Below are 19,764 nucleotides of genomic sequence, written 5' to 3'. Positions count from 1 at the left end.
AGAGTGCCACAGAAAAGGTGGACTAGGTGTGAAGACCAAAGGAACAAGGAAGGAAGAGATGGAAGAACTGCATTTTTCTGGTTTGTTGGTTCAAGGAAAAAGTTAGTATATAGAAAGGAGAATTCCTGGATGCCAAGATTCAAGTTTGGGGCAAGTACCCTTTAGTGAGAGAACCCTAGCGGAGATTTAAAATCACAAAACATGCAGCAAAGTTAAGCATGTAAATATAGGTTGTTGGACTTTAAAATATGCCCCTGTGAATTCCAAAACTTCCCTCTTCCCCTAGCATAGAAAAAGACCATGTTTGCGAAGTTAAAAATGGTTTACTTACAAATTCTCCCAAGGTTCACGTTTTTCCATCCAGCATTCAGAAAAGGTTGCATAAGCAGTAAAACCTGGCTTAGTTACAGTGGTGAAAGTTCCTAAATTACTGGTATGGGAACTCAAAAGTGGCTTGTGAGAGCCATGCGATCTAAACTGGAGCAACCAGCTCAAGCCTCTTTATATGCTGAGCTTATCAGGTTGACAGGAGGTTGAGCAATAGGCTTGCTTACCCATTTCCTCCCAAAGTAAGAGGAAGTGACCTTGCTGGGTCTGGCAGGACAGCTTGCTCTGTTATTAACCCCTTTGTGCATTAATTAGACTTAAGTATGTTGGTTAGTTTTAAAGCTAAAATGCAGTCTGGCAAACTTAGATTGACATTAATCAACCCACTACAGTGCCCAAGTCCTCCTTCAGACACGGGATTGTCTCTCTGTGTGTGTTTTGCAGGCCTCTGGTGCTTTTAACACCTGCATGGAACTGGGTTATCTCAAGAACCCTTTGCTCCTATATCGGGGGCAAGGAACATTTTCTAAGGCCAGAGGCAAAAATATTGTTGGAGCAATATATGCAGCTCTTACCTTTGTACAGCAGGCTGCATTCTGGTCATACAAAAGCAAGACGTTTTCACATGCACATCTCTTCATCTTCCATCTAAGCAAGCAATTGTTCAAGAATACATCCCAGCCGGGTAAAAGCAGTTGATGATGGTGTGAAGGAAGGGAATGTAACTTGGGGAAAATCCTGAGGGGTCAATGGAGAGGCCTGGACAGCTGCATTTGCTCTCTAGGCCTAAGGTTCCCCACCCCCCGTATTATATGAACCTGACCGGGCATTGAGGTCAGCATCAGATGACATGTTTTCCATACGGTCATTGCAATACATCTGATAGATGATTTCAGGAGGCAGGGCCTTTTTGTTGCCAGCCCCAAAGTTATGGAATGTCTTCCCTATGGAGCTCTGCAAGCAAGCTTCCCATTATTTTTCCTTTTAGTCATTTTTAGCCATTGAACACTTTTAAAAACCCCAACAATTCTGCAGACTTTTAATTTTCAAATAGTATCGCGCTTTTAGGAGTTTTAAGCTTGGCTGTTTTCAACTCGTTTGATTTATAGATGCTGCTATTTTAGTGTTGTGCATTATTTTTAATCAAAAAAATTTTTAAAAAATTAATTCCCCTGCAAACTGTTTTAAATGCCTTTTTAGAAAAGCAGGATAAATAATAATGCAAAAAAATATTGCCGAACAAAAATTCCGCTTTTCTCTCCCGAATCTTTGCTTATTGCACAGCTGTTCAAGCCCTACTTGGGGCACTGCCAAAATCAGTCAGGCAGCTGGTCTCCTCCTCTTTCTGCTGCACCCTATGCCAGTTTACTGAGAAGTATATGCACCACCGTATTTAATGGGACTTACAGGTGTCCTAGGACTGAAACCTTAATCACTGCAGCCTTAATCATCCATTGCATTGACTGTGAGGGAGTTTTCCTAGCATCAGCAGGAACGTGAAAGTGAATGCTGTACCTGAAGCGTGGCCATACAGCACCTACAAGAGAGAAGAGGGTTCAGCTCTGCCCTCCTTTTTCCTGGGTCTCCTGCACTTTGTTAACAGGTGTATAGCAAGCAGAAATTCGGAGGAGTAAACAGAATTATTGAACAGGGCAATTCTACTACATGGAGAGTTCAGGGGAGCCAGGAATTAAGTTCTTCCGAAGAGTGGTTGGATCAGTCTGGAACCAAACAGGGCACAGAAAACTTGTGATCAGGTTGCTTTAATTGTTTTTACATTTCAAAGCAGATGCAGGGATCTGAAGTTTTGATCAGAGCATCAATGCACTGTGTGTGTTTAACCCTCCCCTCGAGCTCTTTTCCCCATCTAATGTGCTTATCTCAAACTGTACTGTATCTGCGATTCACACCCACTCACCCTGCCTACACAAAGTTAATGTCAACCTGGTGATGGAGGAATTTAGATCAGGGAAGTGAGGGTGGAGTAAAAAATTAAAACGCCATCTCCTTCAACGAACAAGCTGCTGGGTGCTCATATTCTGTTAGCAGAGCAGTTTTAAAGTTGTTGTTGTTGTTTATTTAAATCAGGATCCCATCATGGATTTTCCACATCCCATCTATTTTGGTCCTATACTCAAGTGTCTTTAGGAACCTGTTTGCATGCGGATGAGCCTTATTTCTGTGGAGTTTGTTATATAGTGGAGACAGAGGCCATGTACCTTTTGCACAAAAGGGACGGGAGAACTTTGGCATTCGTTTTGCTGCATTTGTCTTCCTGGCTCTCCTCCTTTTTCAATAGTTATTTTTGGCCATTGCCCACAGTGGATGCTTCAAAAGATAATGGCAGCCCAGCTGGCTCAGACCAGAGGACCGTGTGGCTCAGCACTGTTCCCAGTGGCCCATCAGAGGGACTCACAAGCAGGATGCGACTGGAATCGCACTTGCCCTCTTGTACTTCCCAGCATATTGCCTCTGATCCTGCAGGTCATATATAGTCATCACGACTGTGAGCCACTGATAAATAACCTTATACTCCATGAATTTGCCTAACTCAATTTAAAGGTGTCCCAAGTTGCAGGCCATCACTTCTTATAGTACATAGCTGTCAACGTTTCTCCAAACATTGCAGCCTTTTCTTGAAGAGAAGTTGCTCCAACCCTCTCCATCATTTTGGTTGTTCTTTCCTGTACCTTTTCCAGCTCCAGTACTCCTTTGGGTAGGCAACAAACAGAACCGTACACACCAGAGGCTTGTACAAATTCATTACGATTACGGGTGGTTTTCCAGTTTTCTTTCCAGGTCAGCCACCGCCAGTTCAAACGCCCATCAGTTCCCATGAGAAGTTGGATATTCTGTCCCAATGTGCATCACCTTACATTTACATTATATTGAACCACATTTACCATTTTAAAACTTACTCGTCCTTAAGGAGCTCCCTCGTGACCCCTTTTTGTTTTTGCACCCTGAATAATCTGGAAGTCCATCACCAAACTTGGCACACTTGTTTCCAGATCGTTTATGAACAAGTTAAAAATAAGTCTTGATACAGATCTTTGAGACCCTACTTTCTATTTGAGACCCTACTTTCTCTCAATTTTTGCAACTGTCTACTTCTGTTCTTTAGTTTACCAATCCATAAGAGGACCTGTCTTATTATCCCAGGACCAATAAGTTTATTCAGATGTTTTCAATGAGGAACTTTTATCAAATGTTCAAATACATAATGTGTATTGGGTCACCCCCGTCCACATGCTTATTGAAACTCTCAAAGAGCAAGTCCAAAACTTCAATAAGACAGGACTTACCTTTGCAGAAGCCATGTTGGTTTTTCTTTCAGAAATACTCGTTCTTTAGTATGCTTGACAATTTTATCTTTAATAATGCTTTCCATCAATTTACCCGGAACAGACATTAAGCTAACAGGCCTGTAATTTTCTGGATCCCCCTGGATCCTTTTAAAAATGGATGTTATGTTGGCCACTTTCCAGTATTCAGATGTGAATGCTGTTCCTGGAGACAAGCTAGGTATTTTTTGTTAGAAGATCAGCACTTTCACATTTTTAGAACTCTTGATGGAATACCATCTGGAACTGGTGATTTGTTAAAATGTTTAATTTGTAAATAAGCCTGGAACTTCATCTCTTCTCACCACTGTTCATCTTTACTGTGAGATAGACAGGGCAGATATCCATGCCTGAATTTACAATTTCTGGAAGTTTGAAGAACTAAGGTAGGAATTCAGGTAGGAAAGCAAGGAATTCACTCACCTGTTATGCAATCTGTGTTCTCTCCTGTAGCATACCTTTCGCTTCCTTGTCATTCAATGGTCCAGCTTGCCTCCCTACCCATGAATTATATTGTAAATATTCCTTAAATTGATACTTTTAAAGTTTTTAGTGACAGGCCCCTCAAATTCATTTTCTTAATTCCTGTCACTTGCATTTCATAGGCCCAATTTTGTTTTCATTTGGGCAAGACTTCAGTTTTCTGAAGGACCCCTTCTTATATCTTCAATAGCTTCCTTAACTCTGCTCATTAACCATGCAGGCATTCTCTTGGACTTGGTAACTTTCCTGAGCTGTGCCTATCTTAGCAGAGCTTCTGCAGGTAGCCATTTTATTTTCTCACCATGCCCCAGATGTTGCATTATTCTGGTGTGTTGGAGGGTTAAAAGTGACTCATGCCACTATTTTTATTTTTTATTTTATTTTTTGAGATGGCAACCATTGGTTCCTCACAAAGTCAAGGGATACTGCAGTTTCTGGGGCATGGTAAGTAAATATATGGATGGTGGCCATAGACAGCCATAAAAAGAAAAGAGAACTTTGCTGCCACTGTCACTAGAGACACCTCCCTCCCCCAGAAATAGTGATTTGATCTTCTGTGCCTTTTAGTAATACAGTAATGGAATTCAACCCACGGAGCTCTGTTTAGCTCCGTTTTTCATTTATTCCAAAATGATTACACACCTACTGTAAAATAGCAGCGGTAAGGCTCTCCTGAAAGCAATGGGCAAGTTAGGCAATCTGTCTGTAAACCCTGATGTGGAAAAATAAACCCCCAAATGTCTAGAACTGGCGTTGGTCATATATTTCTGAGCCCAATATCTGCCCCCTTGGGGGAAAAAGCCTAGAAAGTTAGTTTGAACTATTTTTTCCTCAGTTCTTCTCTTGCCATCTAAGGTGGCAAGCATGCCATGGAGAATAGAGAACGATGAAGGTTCTTGAGTAGCCAGGATGATCCAGAAAGCACATAAATTATGTGATCTTCTAAAATACAGATTTGCTCTGGAGATTATTGGTTGCCTCTTGTCCAGCCAGAAATGAGTAAAACTTGGGAGGGAGGACATGGCTGCAGCAGCAAATCTATTTCACATGCACAGCTTCTTCCAAAGCTCTATGTAGGACTTGGTGCAGGCTCTATGCCCTCCACTTATGGAGACAACTTGCACAGGATCGTTTGCAGAATAACTGGAAGCTTAAGTCTAGCAGAAGATCTATACAAAGCTCTGGCTCCTGACCCTCCTTATCCCATGATCCCGATGCGTGACATGTGACTCACTGCACTGAAAAGAACACATTGAAGATATAGATATAGCTACATTAGCAGTCCCCCCAGGAGCTCAGTTTACCTCTCTTTTTTTGGATCTCTCCTTGGACAAGCATCTGTCACAGAACTGGTGGGATGCAGCCGGATATCTAGCCTATCCCATATTGCAAGCAGCAGCCATAAAAATTATTTTCTCCGGGCTGTGTAAAATTCATCTGCTAGTATACTGTCCAGCTACTTTGGTTGGAGGGGTTCTCTCTTAATTATTTTCTGGTGGAATGTTGCCTTTATAATTTCATGTAAGATTACTGAAATATCGCAAGTGCCGTTTGTTCTCTAACCCAAAGTGTCTGTTGCAAGGACTGCTCAAACAGGAACATGTCAACTCGATAATATCTATAGATCTGTGCAGGTAGGCATAAGCCAAAGTACATTCAGCTCCCATGAGAGTGACAGCTTCTGCTAAACGTTGTAATAAATTAGGTACCTGCATCCGTTGTACAAGTCCCATTGAAAAGAATGAGATTTGCCCATGAGTGGATGCATGTGATGGGCCTGTCCCATCCATTCATTGCAGCGGGGCTTGCACACAAAGCTCCTTTAATGAAATTATACCTTATGTGAAAGGGTCAAGTGTCCAAAGAAGTCACAGGTAAGCTGTCTTATACAGTACCGAGTAAGATCGTTGGTTTATCTAGCTCAGTTTGGACTACACTGATAAAGAAGAGTTTGGATTTGATATTCCACTTTATCACTACCCGAAGGAATCTCAAAGCGGCTAACATTCTCCTTTCCCTTCCTCCCCCACAACAAACACTCTGTGAGGTGAGTGGGGCTGAGAGACTTCAAAGAAGTGTGACTGGCCCAAGGTCACCCAGCAGCTGCATGTAGAACAGATAGCCAGGGTTTCTGATGAAGTTTCCCCAGCCTTAGCTGGAGATGCCAAGGAATGGACATTTGATCTTTTCCTTGCAAGGCGTGTGTTGCTTTACAGCTAAGCTATGGACCTAAACCAAAGCTAGGAATATCCCCAACCCCGAGATACAGAGACCAGAATACTAGATCCTGATTTTATAATAATATATATAATCTTCTCTTTAACAGGAGCATATTAACATCCGCAGACATTGTCAGAATAATTATCATTAGAATAACAATAATAATAATAATAATTAATAATAATAATAAAAAAGGGTAGGAGGGGACGGGTGAGGGGAGTCTATAATACACAGTCTTGTGAGGTCAGCGTGGCCTTTCGGAGCCTGCGCTGCCGTGGCCTTCAAGTGCCCCCTTCGGTATTTACATGCTTGCCTGGCATCCGCGCCCCCAGCTAAGCTGGAGGGAAAACAGTGCATCGAACACAAAATAAAACCCATCAAATAGCCCCCTTACCCTCCCACCCCCGTAAAACCTGCCTCTTTTTTTTTTTTGTCTCGTTTGCTTCTTTTTCCATAAAACTTCCCGTCAGAAATACACTATTTACACACGAAATAAATAGAGCGGTAACCTGATTTGTGTTTGGCCTGCGGCAAACAGTCAGAGGTACTAGGGAAAGTATGGCTTGGATTCAAATCTGTACAGAGCCGTGTGGGGAGCCGGGATCAGCCTGCAACCCCGGGGCATGGCAAAGCCGGGAACCTTGCATATTTCAGGGCCTTGCATCCAACGGGCAGGAAACGGTGAGAGGAGACGGGCCCCCTTGCCACTGTCCCTTGGCCCTCCTATCCACACCCCCACCCCGCCAGCCGTTTTCCGGCCCTGGAGCAGTGGTTGCATCCCGCAGTCTCAGCATAAGATGGGCACGCCGTCTGCAGTCACGAGCCGGCCTGTGGTGGGGTCGTAGCTCCCTGCCAGGTAGTAGAGGTCTTGACGGTCCTGGTATTTCTTGCTGCGTGTCAGCTGCTCGTAGTGTTCACGTTCTACCACCTGGCATTTGTGCGAGATGGTTTGGACGTCGTTCTCGTCCTCATGGCACGACTGGTACAGCGCGTTCTGCAAGAAGGCCACATGTCAAAATACTGCACCCCAGCCTTGTGTTTTTTGCAAACAAAAGGGCCGATGCGCGGACCACAAGACCAAGTCCTCTGCAAGAATTGTTGTTTGCCAGTCTGCAAGCACCCGACATTGTGGGAATTCAATCACTTTTCAGCTCAAAGCAACAAGAGATATAGAAAACTGGGGTGCACACATTCCAGAAATCTCCCTCCCAGTGTGGTAGCATAAGCCAATTAGATTACAGTGCTACCTTGGTTCTCGAACATACAGTCATACCTCGGGTTACAGATGCTTCGGGTTGCGTGTTTTTGGGATACGGACGTGCCGAAATGCCGAAGTACCGGAACGGGTTACTTCTGGGTTTCGGCTTCTGTGCATGCACAGAAGCAGTGAATCGCAACCCGCACATGCACAGGCGCGGTGCTGCGGGTTGTGAACGTGCCTCTCGCACCCAAGCGTCCACTGTAATCCGTTCCAGTAGTTCATTCAACTCCTGAAACTGTTTGAAATCCAAGGTGCAGCTTCCGATTGGCTGCAGGAGCTTCCTGCACTTAAGCAGAAGCCGCATCAGATGTTCGCAAACCGGAACACTTCTGGGTGTGTGGCGTTCGGGAGCCAATTTCTTCGACACCTAAGCCATCTAAGAACCAAGGTATGGGGCAAGTTCAACCAGCTTCCCCAGAGCTTGCTGGCCCTTCACTCCTGGCTGCACATGGGATAGCAGGTGATCTCCCACTGGATCCCAAACTACCAGCAGCCCATCCTTACTTTAGTTCAGAGCATGCTTTGTGTTGCTTCGTATAACTGTAGAGTTGGCAGGGGCCACAAGCGTCATATAACCAGAACCCTCTGCAATGCAACTATCTTTTGCCCAACACGGGGGTCGAACCCACGACCCTGAGATCAAGAGTTTTTATGCTCTTACCAATTGAGCTATCCCAGGTACTACTAGTTCAGCCACACCCTGTGCCTGCCTCACCCTCCTTCCCCCCACCTAACTCTCGCCCCCAAATTTCGCTTCCAGCACTTTCTGGCCTCTCACCTTGCCATCGCTATGTCGCTTGCCCAGCTTGGTCTCCTCAGGATGGTAGAACCACTTTACTTTGACAACCATGTTGCTGCCCCAGGATTCCCACATGCTCTCGATGCGGCCGATGTACGGCAGATGGGGTCGCCCGGCTGACAGGAAGACAGCACAGTCACCGATGCGCAGAGTCTCCTTGCCCCGTACAATTGCCTTGTAGAACAATTTCCGTGCTTTCCCCTTCATGCCACGACGCTGCAGGGAAGGGCAGAGCATGCTAAGGCACAGTAAACAGGGGCCTGCGTCTCGCATAGGGTCCCCACCACCACCCCGCCTTCCTACAGGCCCTGGTGGGGTTCTGCCACCTACGGGATTCTGACTGCTGCCACGGAAACAAAGCCCTGCGTGTCAACAGCAGAAGATGCCCTCCGCAGCCTGTAGCAACGGAGCGTAAGTGAGGGGCCCACTCTGGATCAAAAGCAAGCTTGGCTTTAGCGAGAATCCCTGGGAGAGGCTAATCAACAAAAAAACCCAAATGGGGTTGCCAGGCATGTTTTTATGTCCTGCGAGGTACGGGTGCCCAGAAGGGCCATATCGACATGGAACGCAGCCTAGGGACAAGACACACAGAACATGGCTGGTGTCTCACAGGGAGCAAGATAACCGAGTGCGTGGAAGAGAAGCAGCTCGTTCCCACTGTACCCACCAGAGCTTAAATGCAGACCCAGCCCACGCCTCAGGAGAAAACTGGCTCCCGCCAGCCACTCGCAGGAGGCCGCTAGCCGCTATGAAACCTCGGCCGTGTTCCCACAAATTCAGAAGCGCTTACAAAAAATTGGCTGCTATTGCAGATTTCCTGTGTGAAGTATCTGGGACAACTGAATGCCAGTTAGTAAAGACAGTGATTCCCTCGCCAACCTGGAGGATTCAGTGACCGCCGATGCACAGCAGCGAGCGCCAGTCTAATCTTTGTGGGGCTCAGGAAAGCCCCAAAGCCTGTTTTGCAGCTCAGTTCTGAGCCTGTCTATGTGGTTAAGTGTACTTCTGAGCAAAGTGTGCCCGAGATGGGCAGCACAAGCATCCTAATTGATTAACCTGAGGCTGAAGTGTAAAAACAGGAATTCATGGTTCTTTTATCACCAAAAAAAAAAAAAAAAAAAAAAAAGAAAGAAAGAAAGAAAGGGAACTTGGGTCTTTCCGCCAGGTCAGTTACAGGAAGGCAGTATGAAGAGCGGAGAAGGAAGCCTCCCAAGTTTAGCCTATCCTCCTGTTGAAAGGCACAGAAAGACTTATGAACCGCTTCCTCCTACCATTTCCTTGCAGCTCTGTCACAATAGCTCTTGCCAAAACAAAACCCCATTAACAACCAGACAAAGCAGATTCAAAACCATTTCCCTTAATTTGCATACTATAGTACAATCGCACCATATGACATAGAATATTTTATTTTATATATGAGAACATGAGCAATGTTCCAAAAAGCTCCGATGGACTGGCATCCATTTCCCATACCTGAGTGGGATTCCCAGACCACTTCCAGAGCTGGCGTGCTGGCAGGAAAGCAGAGATCTTTGGCCGGTTTTCCACCGAGGGCAGCCTCTGCCGGCGGGAGAACTCTTTGGCTTTGGAAAAGCTCAGGGCCTCCTTGCGCCTGAGCTTGCCCTTGGCCCCAGCGCCAAAGCACCTCTGCAGGGTGCTGCCCTTGGAGCGTAGGGCTTCGGACTGGGCCAGCAGGGCTGGGACAGGGTGCGTCAGGCAGGTCTGCACAAGCAAGGTCGAGTCCTCGTCATCGGAACTATAGGACGAGTCATTGTCAGATGAGCAGAGGCTGGACGTCGAGCCCGAGCCCGAGCTGGAGGAGGTGGACGATCCGGAGGACGATGACGAGACGGAAAGACGTGTCAGGAAGCGGGAGGGGACACTTCCTCTCAGGTCGTCCACCTCATCTTCATCCATGTCTGAGTAGGAGCTGTGACAGTCGCTGTCGCAGTGCAGACCGTACTCCGTTTGACCCGTGTACTTGCGCAGCGCCAGCCCCATGGGCAGCGATGTGCTCTTCTTCTCCTTGATCCCCAAGGCCGGGTGAGCATAGCCGTGGCCGGGCAGTGAGCCAAAGTCCTTGTCGTTCATCAGCAAGGCCTTGCAGTTTTTGTTCTTGGGTGATGTCACGCCCTCGTGGTCCAGCTTGACCAGGTACTCGCCGCCCATTTTCCGGCGCCCTCCCTTGCCCATCTCGACATCCAACCGCTCGGCCTTCTTGGCACGCAAAAGCTTCTGGGTGCACGGCAGAACCAGGCCGGCGCTTCCAAAAGCTGAGTAGGAGTTGGCAATGCGGCTGAACGAGTCTGAGCCAAAGCCGTTGCCAAAAATGGGGGCAGCCACGCTGTGCACAGGGAAAAGCACCTCCTTGGTCCGCAGCTTCTTGCTGCTGCCGTTGAGCTGGAAGAGGTTCTGCCGCATCGCTGTGCTCTTGCTGGAAGTCTTGCGCTTGTTCTGAGCCACAGCTGACCAGCTCAGCAGAGGGCTGGCACGGCGGCCCAGGAAGTGATCTCCAGGCAGGGCTTTTGAAGTTGGGTGCAGCAGGTCAGATTTACCTGGTAGGAAAGGACAGGGTCAGAGAAATACTGGTGGGGGCTGCCAACTGCACTAACAAACTGTGTTTAATCTTCCTATGTCCTTCCCCCATGCAACTGCTTTCAATTATTCTTGCCGGGGCCTGGTCAGATGGGTTGAGCCGATAAGAACTACAGTAGACCCTTGGGTTACGTTACTCTTGAGTAACGTAAACTTCGGGTTGTGAAAGTGGCAAACCAGGAAGTATTTTTCCGGGTTTCACCGCATGCGCAAAGCGCTCTATTGCGGTGGATTTTTCGGGGTGCACATGGACCCTCGGAACAAATTCAATTTGTATCCAGAGGGTCCACTGTATCCTCTTATGTATGCTTAAAAAAAAAGCCGTCCAGAAAGGGGTGGGGAATGAAATGGGTGTTTAAAAAAGTAGATACTACATAGGTAGCGATCACAGTTAGATGAGCGCCACAGATCCTGCAAGTGTCTGACTCGGACACTGTCAAAGTATTTCTGCAGAATGGCAAAAGGCAGGAAGTAGCAGCTCTCACTGTTCAGTCACTTCTCCCTCCCCAGGAATCCATGACACAGCCCACCAGCACCCCTTGACGTGCAAACCATTCTCATTTGGCGGAAGAAATGCTGAGAGACAGAGTGAAGCCAAAAGAAGGGATCTGCTTGTTAGGATCTCCCATGTGTCCAGTGTAGGGTGCATTGACCTCACTTCTTTTTGCCCTTAGTGACATCAATATATAGGCACATAATTACGTTTTCCCTTGGAGTATATTGTCCCTGATTGGCTGGGATCTCCTGAGGAGGAATGAAATGGAGAGGGGACCGAGGGGAGAAGGCAACTGAAGCAGCAGCAGTGGTGGTGGTGGTGTCTTTGAATAGTGATGAACAACCATGAAAAAGGTTGGATTTGGGGCAATTGCAGTCTAAAGAAGAGTAAAATGTTTGGTACAGAGTTCAGAGTTCACCAGGTTTTGTTTATAACTCTATTATACCTTGGTCTATCTCCCTTTCCTGGTGTTCCATCCCCAACTGATGTCCATCAACGCTTTGTCAGGGTTCATGAACCCTGGCCCACCTTTTATGGTGCTGCTTCTTTTTGATGTTTACACACTGCTCTTTCCATAACTCAGATGGGCTTCTTTTTTTGCAGGTAGGGATCCAAGTACTTCTGGATTACATAAGGGACCTGGAGCAAGGAACCAGCTATATTTTGTAATTTTATAAGCTATGTGACTTTGCTGCTCAGTATATCTTTTTTTTTTTTTTTTACATGATCTGTGGTGTTTTATGCATTGTGACTTTGCTGTTATTTTTATTGATTACAGTCCAGTAATGATTTGTAATGGTTTTTGAGGTGTGATTTTCTGTTTGATTATTATTTGCTGATATGTTAAGGGTTCCTTTTATTGTTCAATATTGTATTTGAAACAGATTGACTATTGCATTAAGCCGCTTATTTTTACAGTCATATTTTTTGTTATGATTTGCATTGGATCAGATTGTTTATAGGACGTGTGATCTTTGTTGCATATTTTATCATTTCTATGGCTTGAGAACTGCCTTGCGTGTAACAATATAGAAAAGCGGTGTACATATTAAAAAGGAAATTTCTGTTCTGCTGCAAAGTTTTACTGGGTACTCTTGGGGCAAGTCACCCTCTCCGCCTAATCCCTCTCACAGGGTTTTATGTGAGGATAAAAAGCAAGACAGACACAGGACCTTTGAGCGCCTTTCTAATGAAAGGCAAGTGATGGAGAAATGGCTTACCAGCTTTTTCTTTGCTCGTTGCCTTCTTGCCGGTGCTTTTGGCTGACTCAGAGCTCTCACGCCCCTCAGCGCACAGGCTTGGTGCCGATTCACTAGAATGGGGAACGTCACTGGAAGACCTCTTGTTGCGACGGCAGAAAGTGGAGACCAAGAGTGCAGGAGAAGGCTCTGTGCCTGTAGCAGAGAGGGGAGACTTAGAAATCTCAAGCTCAGATGCAGGGGAAGACTCACTAAGGGTGCCTCCTGAATTCATAGGTTGGTGGCCCATCTGAATTTGCCTTTCATACTTTCTCCTGTGGCAATATTCATCTCCCGCTCTTCATGGTCATGTGCAGGCTGGCAAGATCCCTCTTGCACCTAGCCCAGAAAGCGCAGGATGTTCTCGTATGCCCAAAGGGAATGGCCATTGTGCCCAGAGCTGTGGGGAGTTTTATAACCAACCGGGCACAAGGTGCAGTGAAGCTGCACCCAAGGCGCAGATTGCAGCAAGGAAATTGCTCCTTAGCAAAAGCCCCAGCATGGATGAGGCTCTGCATTAGAACCTCTGCAGGTTTGGATCTGCCGAGGCAAAACAAAACACGGAAGCGCATCAGGTACATCTGACCCTGCATTCCTCCCATCCAAGGATGCTTACACTGGATTTTGAAATCGGGTGGCAACATGCGGATATTAGACACTGCAATGTGGCCTGTGTCCCCATCGTCGAATTCTACCAGCACCGAGTCTGCATCATCCTCTTCATCACTTGAGGAACCTGTGGGACAGAATCTGTGTTAACTTTGGGGACAGACAAACACACGCGCACATCTCAAGCCCGCTCTCCACCCTTTTCTGGACCAGGGACCTGGTTGCTCGCTGCATGCTTGACTCTTCCCCACCTTGGGGTCTGTATTGGCCAGCCCCTCTCACCTCGAATGACATTCCCTGGGTAGAGGCAGCGGGACTTCTGGCTCCAGTAAGCACAGACTCGGGTGCCAGGTGGGAGGCTGTGACTTGACTGTGGCCGCACATCCAGAACCTGGGAAGAAACAAAAGGTCCTGGTTGGCAGGTGCTCTTAGCAAGGCACTTTGCTGCCACTACTGCCTAGCCAAGGGCAATGCTTCACGTTGTACATCATAGAGTGACTGTCAAGGAGAAGATGGAACAAGATTGGCAGAACTGGGTGTGTGGTGAGGCTCTAATATTCAGGCACCGGCATTCCATGCCTTGCATGGCTATCTGCTCATCTGCCATGGTCTCCACTCACATTCTCTTTCCACGCATTCTGCCTAGACACCACTGAATGCTGCCCTTTTCCTAAGCTCCTTACTTTCCAAACACTCCAAAGATTTGGTTTGGAAAAACCAAAGTTGCTAACGACAAACAAACCGCAGAATCAGTAACTGGGCATATTATCTGGGCATATTTGATTAGCACAGTTTATTAACACTGAGCTGATGTTTCCTTAGTGTCAGAACTGCTTGGATTCTAAAAGTCTGCACCAAGTGTGATGAAGATGTCTTAGTACAACACAAGCATCAGCTAAGGCTGTCTCCTCACTGGGGGATGGGAGCACAGCACTATCAAAATGAACAGCAGCTTTTCATACACCCTGTTGGGCACTGTGATGCGCAGCTGGGAAGAAAGGGAGGTATCCTGTCCCCCAGAGCATTTGAAAGCAAGAAGCCAGGTGTGGCTACAAACTCTATGCAAGCCTTCCAATACTGGTTGGTGGAAGATCAACACTGAAGCTAGGCTGACCATGACAAATCCTGTGCACTGTGCAAGTGCATCTAATCCCTCCCAGTTAGCATTGTGTTGTGTTGTCTTTATAGATCGCCCTTTGGCCCTAAAGTCCCCAAAGCAATGAAAAGAATCATGTAGACATGCCCTTGCCTGAATGCATCTTGCCCTTCGCCCTACAACCACACTATCTCAGGCCCTGGTACCCAGAAGACATGCACCTCCTGAGTGTACCTTGCTTGCCTCAGCAAAAATGCTTCTCTCCAGCGTGCTGTGCCAGCTTGCGCTTTGCACATTGGCACAGGGGAGCAGCACTCTCTGCTCCCTGCCTCGCAGGTAAATCCCAGATTCATGAATGCACCACTTGCTGTTGCTCCCAGTTGCATTCGCAGCCCAGCTTCTCCGCCCCCAATTGCCTAAGCAGGCCTGATTAATCCCAGGCCATGATCTGCAGGGACTCACCGCCTCCTGCAGCAGCTGCTCCTGGGAATAGATCCTCTGCCGGTTCCCTCGCTCTCCCTCAATGACGATGCTGTAGCTACGGGAGGGACAAATCAATGGCAGAGATTTATACAGCTGGAGATGTGAAAGGCTGGAAAAGAACTCGGCTTGGCTCATTCTGACAAGATGTGAAATGGGACATTCAATCCTCGGTTTGCAGGGGAGGGAACAGAGCGCTTGCCTTTTGGCCCAGCTCAGTGCAGTTGGGAGCGCATGATGCTCGCTGCTCGGTCCACAGGCCCATATGAGTAGGAGGCGAAGAGCACTCGGTGCTCAATTTGGGGACAGGAAGGGTGCTAAAAGCTTGGTTCAGGAATAGCGGAAAAACATGCTACAGGGATAAACAGCGCAACCCAATAATATAATTACTCAGAAGTAAGTCTCACCTCTGTGAGGCTTACTTACAGGTAAGGAAACACAGGAGTGGCAGGCCAGTGCTTTTATGGAGCACATTTTAAAATTAGCTATTTTAATGCAGGGCAGATGGCTATTACTCTTATTCTGCAGACAGGTAAAAGCTTACCCAGGACCATACCAGAAACTTATAATAGAAGGGGCCTCTGAACTTTCACATCCATCTTTTCTCTGCACCACAGAGGCTATGGTGTGCTTTTTGTTCAGAGCAGCGGGGTAGGTAGGCAGAGGGAAAGCATTGGCTTTGAATTGCCAGGTATCAGGATGGAGATCACCTGCCACTCTGTTTGCGGGTGAGGAAGATAGGGCCACAATATTGAATTTTGAGGTTATGTGAACATTGCAGCATGTTGCCTTGGGCAAGGGTGGTGGTATTACTTTAAAGCAGAGATGGGGAAACTTGTAGTCCAGCAACATCCGGAGGGCCACCAAACCTATCATCTCTGACCACTGGCCAAACTGGTTGGGTCTCATGGAGCGGCAGTCCCATAACATCTATAAGCCCATGGTTTTCCCATCCCTCCCTTTAAAGCAGGCTTTCCCCAAACTTGGGTCTCCAGCTGTTTTTTGACTGCAACTCCCATCATCCCTACCTAGAAAGACCAGTGTTCAGGGATGATGGGAACTGTAGTCCAAAAACAGCTGTAAACCCAAGTCTGGAAAACCCTGCTTTAAAGGAAAGGGTATTAAAGGGACTGCAACTGTGCAAGCACAAAGGAGGAAGGAAGCCCCGGAGAGCAGAGGAAAGGAACTGCCTGCCCCCTTAAATATCGGTGTGTTGCCATTTGATCTTTGCAAGAAATGCCAACCCCTCTCTCCTTGCATCTCTTGCCCATGTTTGTGCCTGGGAAAATGGGGGCTCTTACATGTCTGGTGGCTGCAAACTCTTCACACTTCCGGCGTAGAGCAGGCTGTCCTCTTTCGGAATGAGTACGCGCAGTCCATCCTGGAGATCCTCCTTGTGAATGGTGCATGACTGGGCTGCAGCCAAACAAGGCAGAGCAAGGCATGAATCCACAGCTCACACTGCTCCCCCATTCCTTAAACCAGCATACTTCTCAACTATATATATAGTTTGGAATCTGCCTCCAGGATATGACAAAAACTATTATTAAAAAGGAATATCCAGCTGGCCAGCAAGCACCTTCGTTTAGGACCTGCTGCTCTTAAGACTGCATCTCTTGCAGCGAGTACACAACAGAGGGTGGGCTTGCACACTCGTTAACAAACTTCAAGACCGCAGCTCTTGGGGGATGTTTCCCCAGCCTCGTCTACATGTGGAGACTGGAGCAGAGCCAAGAAATGCACCCAGTGGTGTGGTCTCCAATACACGGCATCATCCCAGAGCTGCTCAGCAGAATCCTTTCTGCACCTCCCAGCGACCCACTGCAGCAGTCTTGCTCTACACCCCTGTCTGCCCCGCCTCAGATTTCGCTTCAGCAGCAGCTTATGTACCAATACCACCACCCTCCATCTCGAATACTTTCTCCTCCTTTCGTCTGCCTTTGCTCTTGTCCAATGATCTGTGTGGTTCACACACATGCAGGGAGAGAGAGACTCTACTGGCCCCTGCTCCCACCCCCAACAACTGAATGCTAAACTGTGAGGGAGTGCCAAAACTCACCGGGGGTCATGTCTTGCTCCGTACCAGTGGGGGGCATCTCCTCCTCTTCAGAGAAGCTGCTGTTATCATCAAACTCAAAGTGATCCTCAATGGCGAAGCTCTCCATCAGCCGGCTGACCGCCCGGCCTTTGCACTGGAAAAGCCAAGGAGAAAATGTATCGCATGTGACAAACTGTGTCTTTGCCCAAGGTGCGAAGGGATGGAACAAGGGTCTCCTAAATCCTGAATCAATAGTGAAACCTCTGCACCACCCTGACCTTTGCTAGATGGGGCCATTTCCCACTGGATGAATTCTCAGGGCAGCCAGAGGAGTTCCCACCCAGCAAATACCCTGACAGCAGCAAGGCAGATCTGAGCCATCAGCTCCTCCCTGGAGGAAAATGGCGGCAGCCGTAGGACCCTTAGGAGAGGGCAAGTGGCGCTGACCTACCCATGCCCTGCATTGCAGGAGGTGGCGGCCGTTTCCTACCTGCTTGCTGACCACCTTGTTCTTGACCTTGGCCAGCTTCTTGCCTTTGCTGAGGATGGCCTTGGCATTGCGGGGAGAGAGCGCCAGTGCCCCATTCTTTCTCTGCCAAGAGGGAGGGAGGGAGGAGAAAATGGGGTTAGGGAAAAGGCCGGCCAACACAGAAATCTCCGGGCAAAGGAGCAGTGCTCTACAGAGTACCTACCCTGACACAAATGGCAGTAAAGACCCTCTTCTTTTCTCTTTTTTATTTTAAAAAAATGTTTTTATTTATAAATTTTTAACAAAAAAAAATTTCAACAACATTTCTAGTTTAACAATCTCTTCATCGACAACTTTACCTCCCTCCATGGTTCCCCCAAAATTTCAATTTAGGCTGCGTATTATCATTATTCTGTACCTTTGCCTTATCACAAAGGAAAAACAGAAAGTTCATCCCCCACTGCTGCCCTTATTCAAATCCTACTTACACGAGTTTTTAAGTATTCTGCAAACATTTCCCAATCTTCTTTAAAACTGGCCTCTTTCTGATCTCCAATTCTACGCGTCAATCCTGCCAATTCTAAGACCCACCCCTTTCCTCAGTGCCTCATACCTAGAAGGGGCCCGTCTGCTTGGCAGAAACACTGCCCTGTTGCATCCAGCTCGCTCCAGCCCATTGGGTCCCACCTTCCTTCCAGGGACAGTGCCCCTGGCACCCCCCACTCCCTTGAGGAACACCTCCAGTCTGGCCTTTTTGCGTGCATACTCACCCTGAGGGCCGACTGCAGCACCTTGCTCTTCCGCGTGGCTTTCTTGAGGCGTTCACTGTTGAGCTTTCCTGCGTCGTCCCGGGTTGCAAACAGTCGGGCTTGGCTGCCAGAGAAGAGCCCCTCGTTCGCGGCCGATGTCCCAGGCCCGCACTGCAGCTCCTTGGCCTTGCTCTTCAACTTCTTCTTGCTGGAAGCCTCGCAAGATGCTGCCCGGCAGACGGGCACCTTTTCCAGTCTCCCTACGCCGGGCTTCACCGGGCGCCGCTTGATTTTGACTTGGCCCTCGGGACTGGGGATCCGGCAGGGCCCTGTGGGGATACAAAAGAGTTTCTGATACCTTGCCTTGTGGCCAGGTCTTCCTTTCTCCTTGCACAGCCTGGCTTGTATAATAGGTATAAGCATAACACAAGTCCAGATTTTGGGCAGCCCCATATCTATTAGCAGCTTGTGGGCCAGTCTGATAGCCTCCCCCCCTTCTTTGGGGGCTTTGCTTTTGGTATGCAGTGTGATACCAGAAGCTGGATCTCAGAACCTTGCCTGGGCGGGCGCCCACAGATTCTCTGTAATTTAAGAGTTGGGCCCATATGAATCCTTCACTGCCATCTTGCATCCATCCTTGCGCATGATTAAAATTAGGGCCATGTACATACTATTATACATTTAAAGCACATCCTCTCCACTCAAAGAATTTTGGGCACTGTTGTTTAAGGGTTGCTGGGAACAGTAACTCTGGGAGGGATAAACTACAGTGCCCAGAATTCTTTGAGAGGGAAAATGTGCTTCGAATGTGCTTTAAGGGCATAGTGCATACACAGCCACAATTTGGCAGGATGGACTGACTGGGAAGACAGGCGGACCCGATGCAATCTTAAATTATTTTCTTACCAGGCTTCAGTGCCTTATTCTCTGCCAGTTGGGATGAATCCTGCATCTTACCAATAACGTTTTGCCACTTTTTGTTTCATATTACCTAGCAGCCCCTGCCTCTCCTTTTTCTTCTTTGCCTTCTGATTCGCTTCCATCTTCACCACCGAGGAAGGAGAGGGGCCAATCACAGCAGGGTTTACTGTCATGTGAAGGGTGGAGCTGGTGTCGCTGGTCAAGTCATCAACACCACCATCGTCGTCGCTTTCATAGTCTTTGTGGCGATTGTCATCTGCGGGCAGAGAGGAGAATCAGAAGAAATGGGAGGGAGGGAGGGAGCAGGCCATCTCAAGATGGGGGAGGGACTCAGAGGGCATTATGGACCATAACAGGGAGGGGATGCAAGGCATTCTACATGATGCCTCGCTACACTGGTGTCCAGGCTTCTGTCATCAAGGCACACCCAAGACAATTGCTGCGTTGTTTTTGAGGCCTATATACCCTAACACGAACTGAGAAGCGAGAGTTCAAAGCCAGCAGCTTGCAAAACATTTTATACATCTTGTTTGGGGCATTTTATTGCACTGCCTCTTTTTTAATGAATTTTTGGCAGCAATCCAGCATTTGGGAACCATTGGATTTGAGGACTTAATGCAGGAGGAGCCCCTGATAAAC

At 47.7% G+C, this 19,764-nt stretch overlaps 1 protein-coding gene and 1 long non-coding RNA gene across 12 annotated transcripts in view; one reads left to right on the top strand and one right to left on the bottom strand.

The window, feature by feature from the left end:
* The window catches only part of LOC309335089, a 39,858-nt gene that overhangs the window by 15,184 nt on the left and 4,910 nt on the right, over window positions 1-19,764 (top strand). For 2 of the 5 annotated variants that reach the window (XR_014153333.1, XR_014153335.1), the window contains exon 3: window positions 12,129-12,603. The exons of 1 other annotated variant lie outside the window; for it this stretch is intronic. This is a non-coding gene — a long non-coding RNA (uncharacterized lncRNA). Of the gene's footprint in view, window positions 1-4,543; window positions 4,599-11,539; window positions 12,604-19,764 lie in introns of those variants that run through there. 2 more of the 5 variants (XR_014153332.1, XR_014153334.1) reach the window with 2 other exon arrangements.
* BAHCC1 (BAH domain and coiled-coil containing 1) overlaps window positions 6,443-19,764 on the bottom strand; it is a 118,556-nt gene continuing 105,234 nt past the window's right edge. For 6 of the 7 annotated variants that reach the window (XM_081849473.1, XM_081849472.1, XM_081849474.1 and 3 more), the window contains 12 exons: window positions 19,196-19,381; window positions 18,226-18,533; window positions 17,477-17,578; window positions 17,008-17,140; window positions 16,250-16,364; window positions 14,931-15,006; window positions 13,655-13,763; window positions 13,380-13,499; window positions 12,746-12,919; window positions 9,908-10,989; window positions 8,414-8,650; window positions 6,443-7,368 (listed from right to left, as the gene is read on the bottom strand). In XM_081849473.1, coding sequence (XP_081705599.1) covers window positions 7,162-7,368; window positions 8,414-8,650; window positions 9,908-10,989; window positions 12,746-12,919; window positions 13,380-13,499; window positions 13,655-13,763; window positions 14,931-15,006; window positions 16,250-16,364; window positions 17,008-17,140; window positions 17,477-17,578; window positions 18,226-18,533; window positions 19,196-19,381 — 2,849 coding nt within the window. In that variant the 3' untranslated portion in view covers window positions 6,443-7,161. The remainder of the gene's footprint in view (window positions 7,369-8,413; window positions 8,651-9,907; window positions 10,990-12,745; window positions 12,920-13,379; window positions 13,500-13,654; window positions 13,764-14,930; window positions 15,007-16,249; window positions 16,365-17,007; window positions 17,141-17,476; window positions 17,579-18,225; window positions 18,534-19,195; window positions 19,382-19,764) is intronic. The other variant, XM_081849476.1, reaches the window with a different exon arrangement.

The sequence above is a fragment of the Podarcis erhardii genome (genome assembly GCF_964252035.2).
Source record: "Podarcis erhardii genome assembly, chromosome: 2".
NCBI lineage: Eukaryota > Metazoa > Chordata > Lepidosauria > Squamata > Lacertidae > Podarcis > Podarcis erhardii.
The sequence above is the reverse complement of the archived record's forward strand: the minus strand, read 5'-3'. Positions and strand labels throughout refer to the sequence as shown.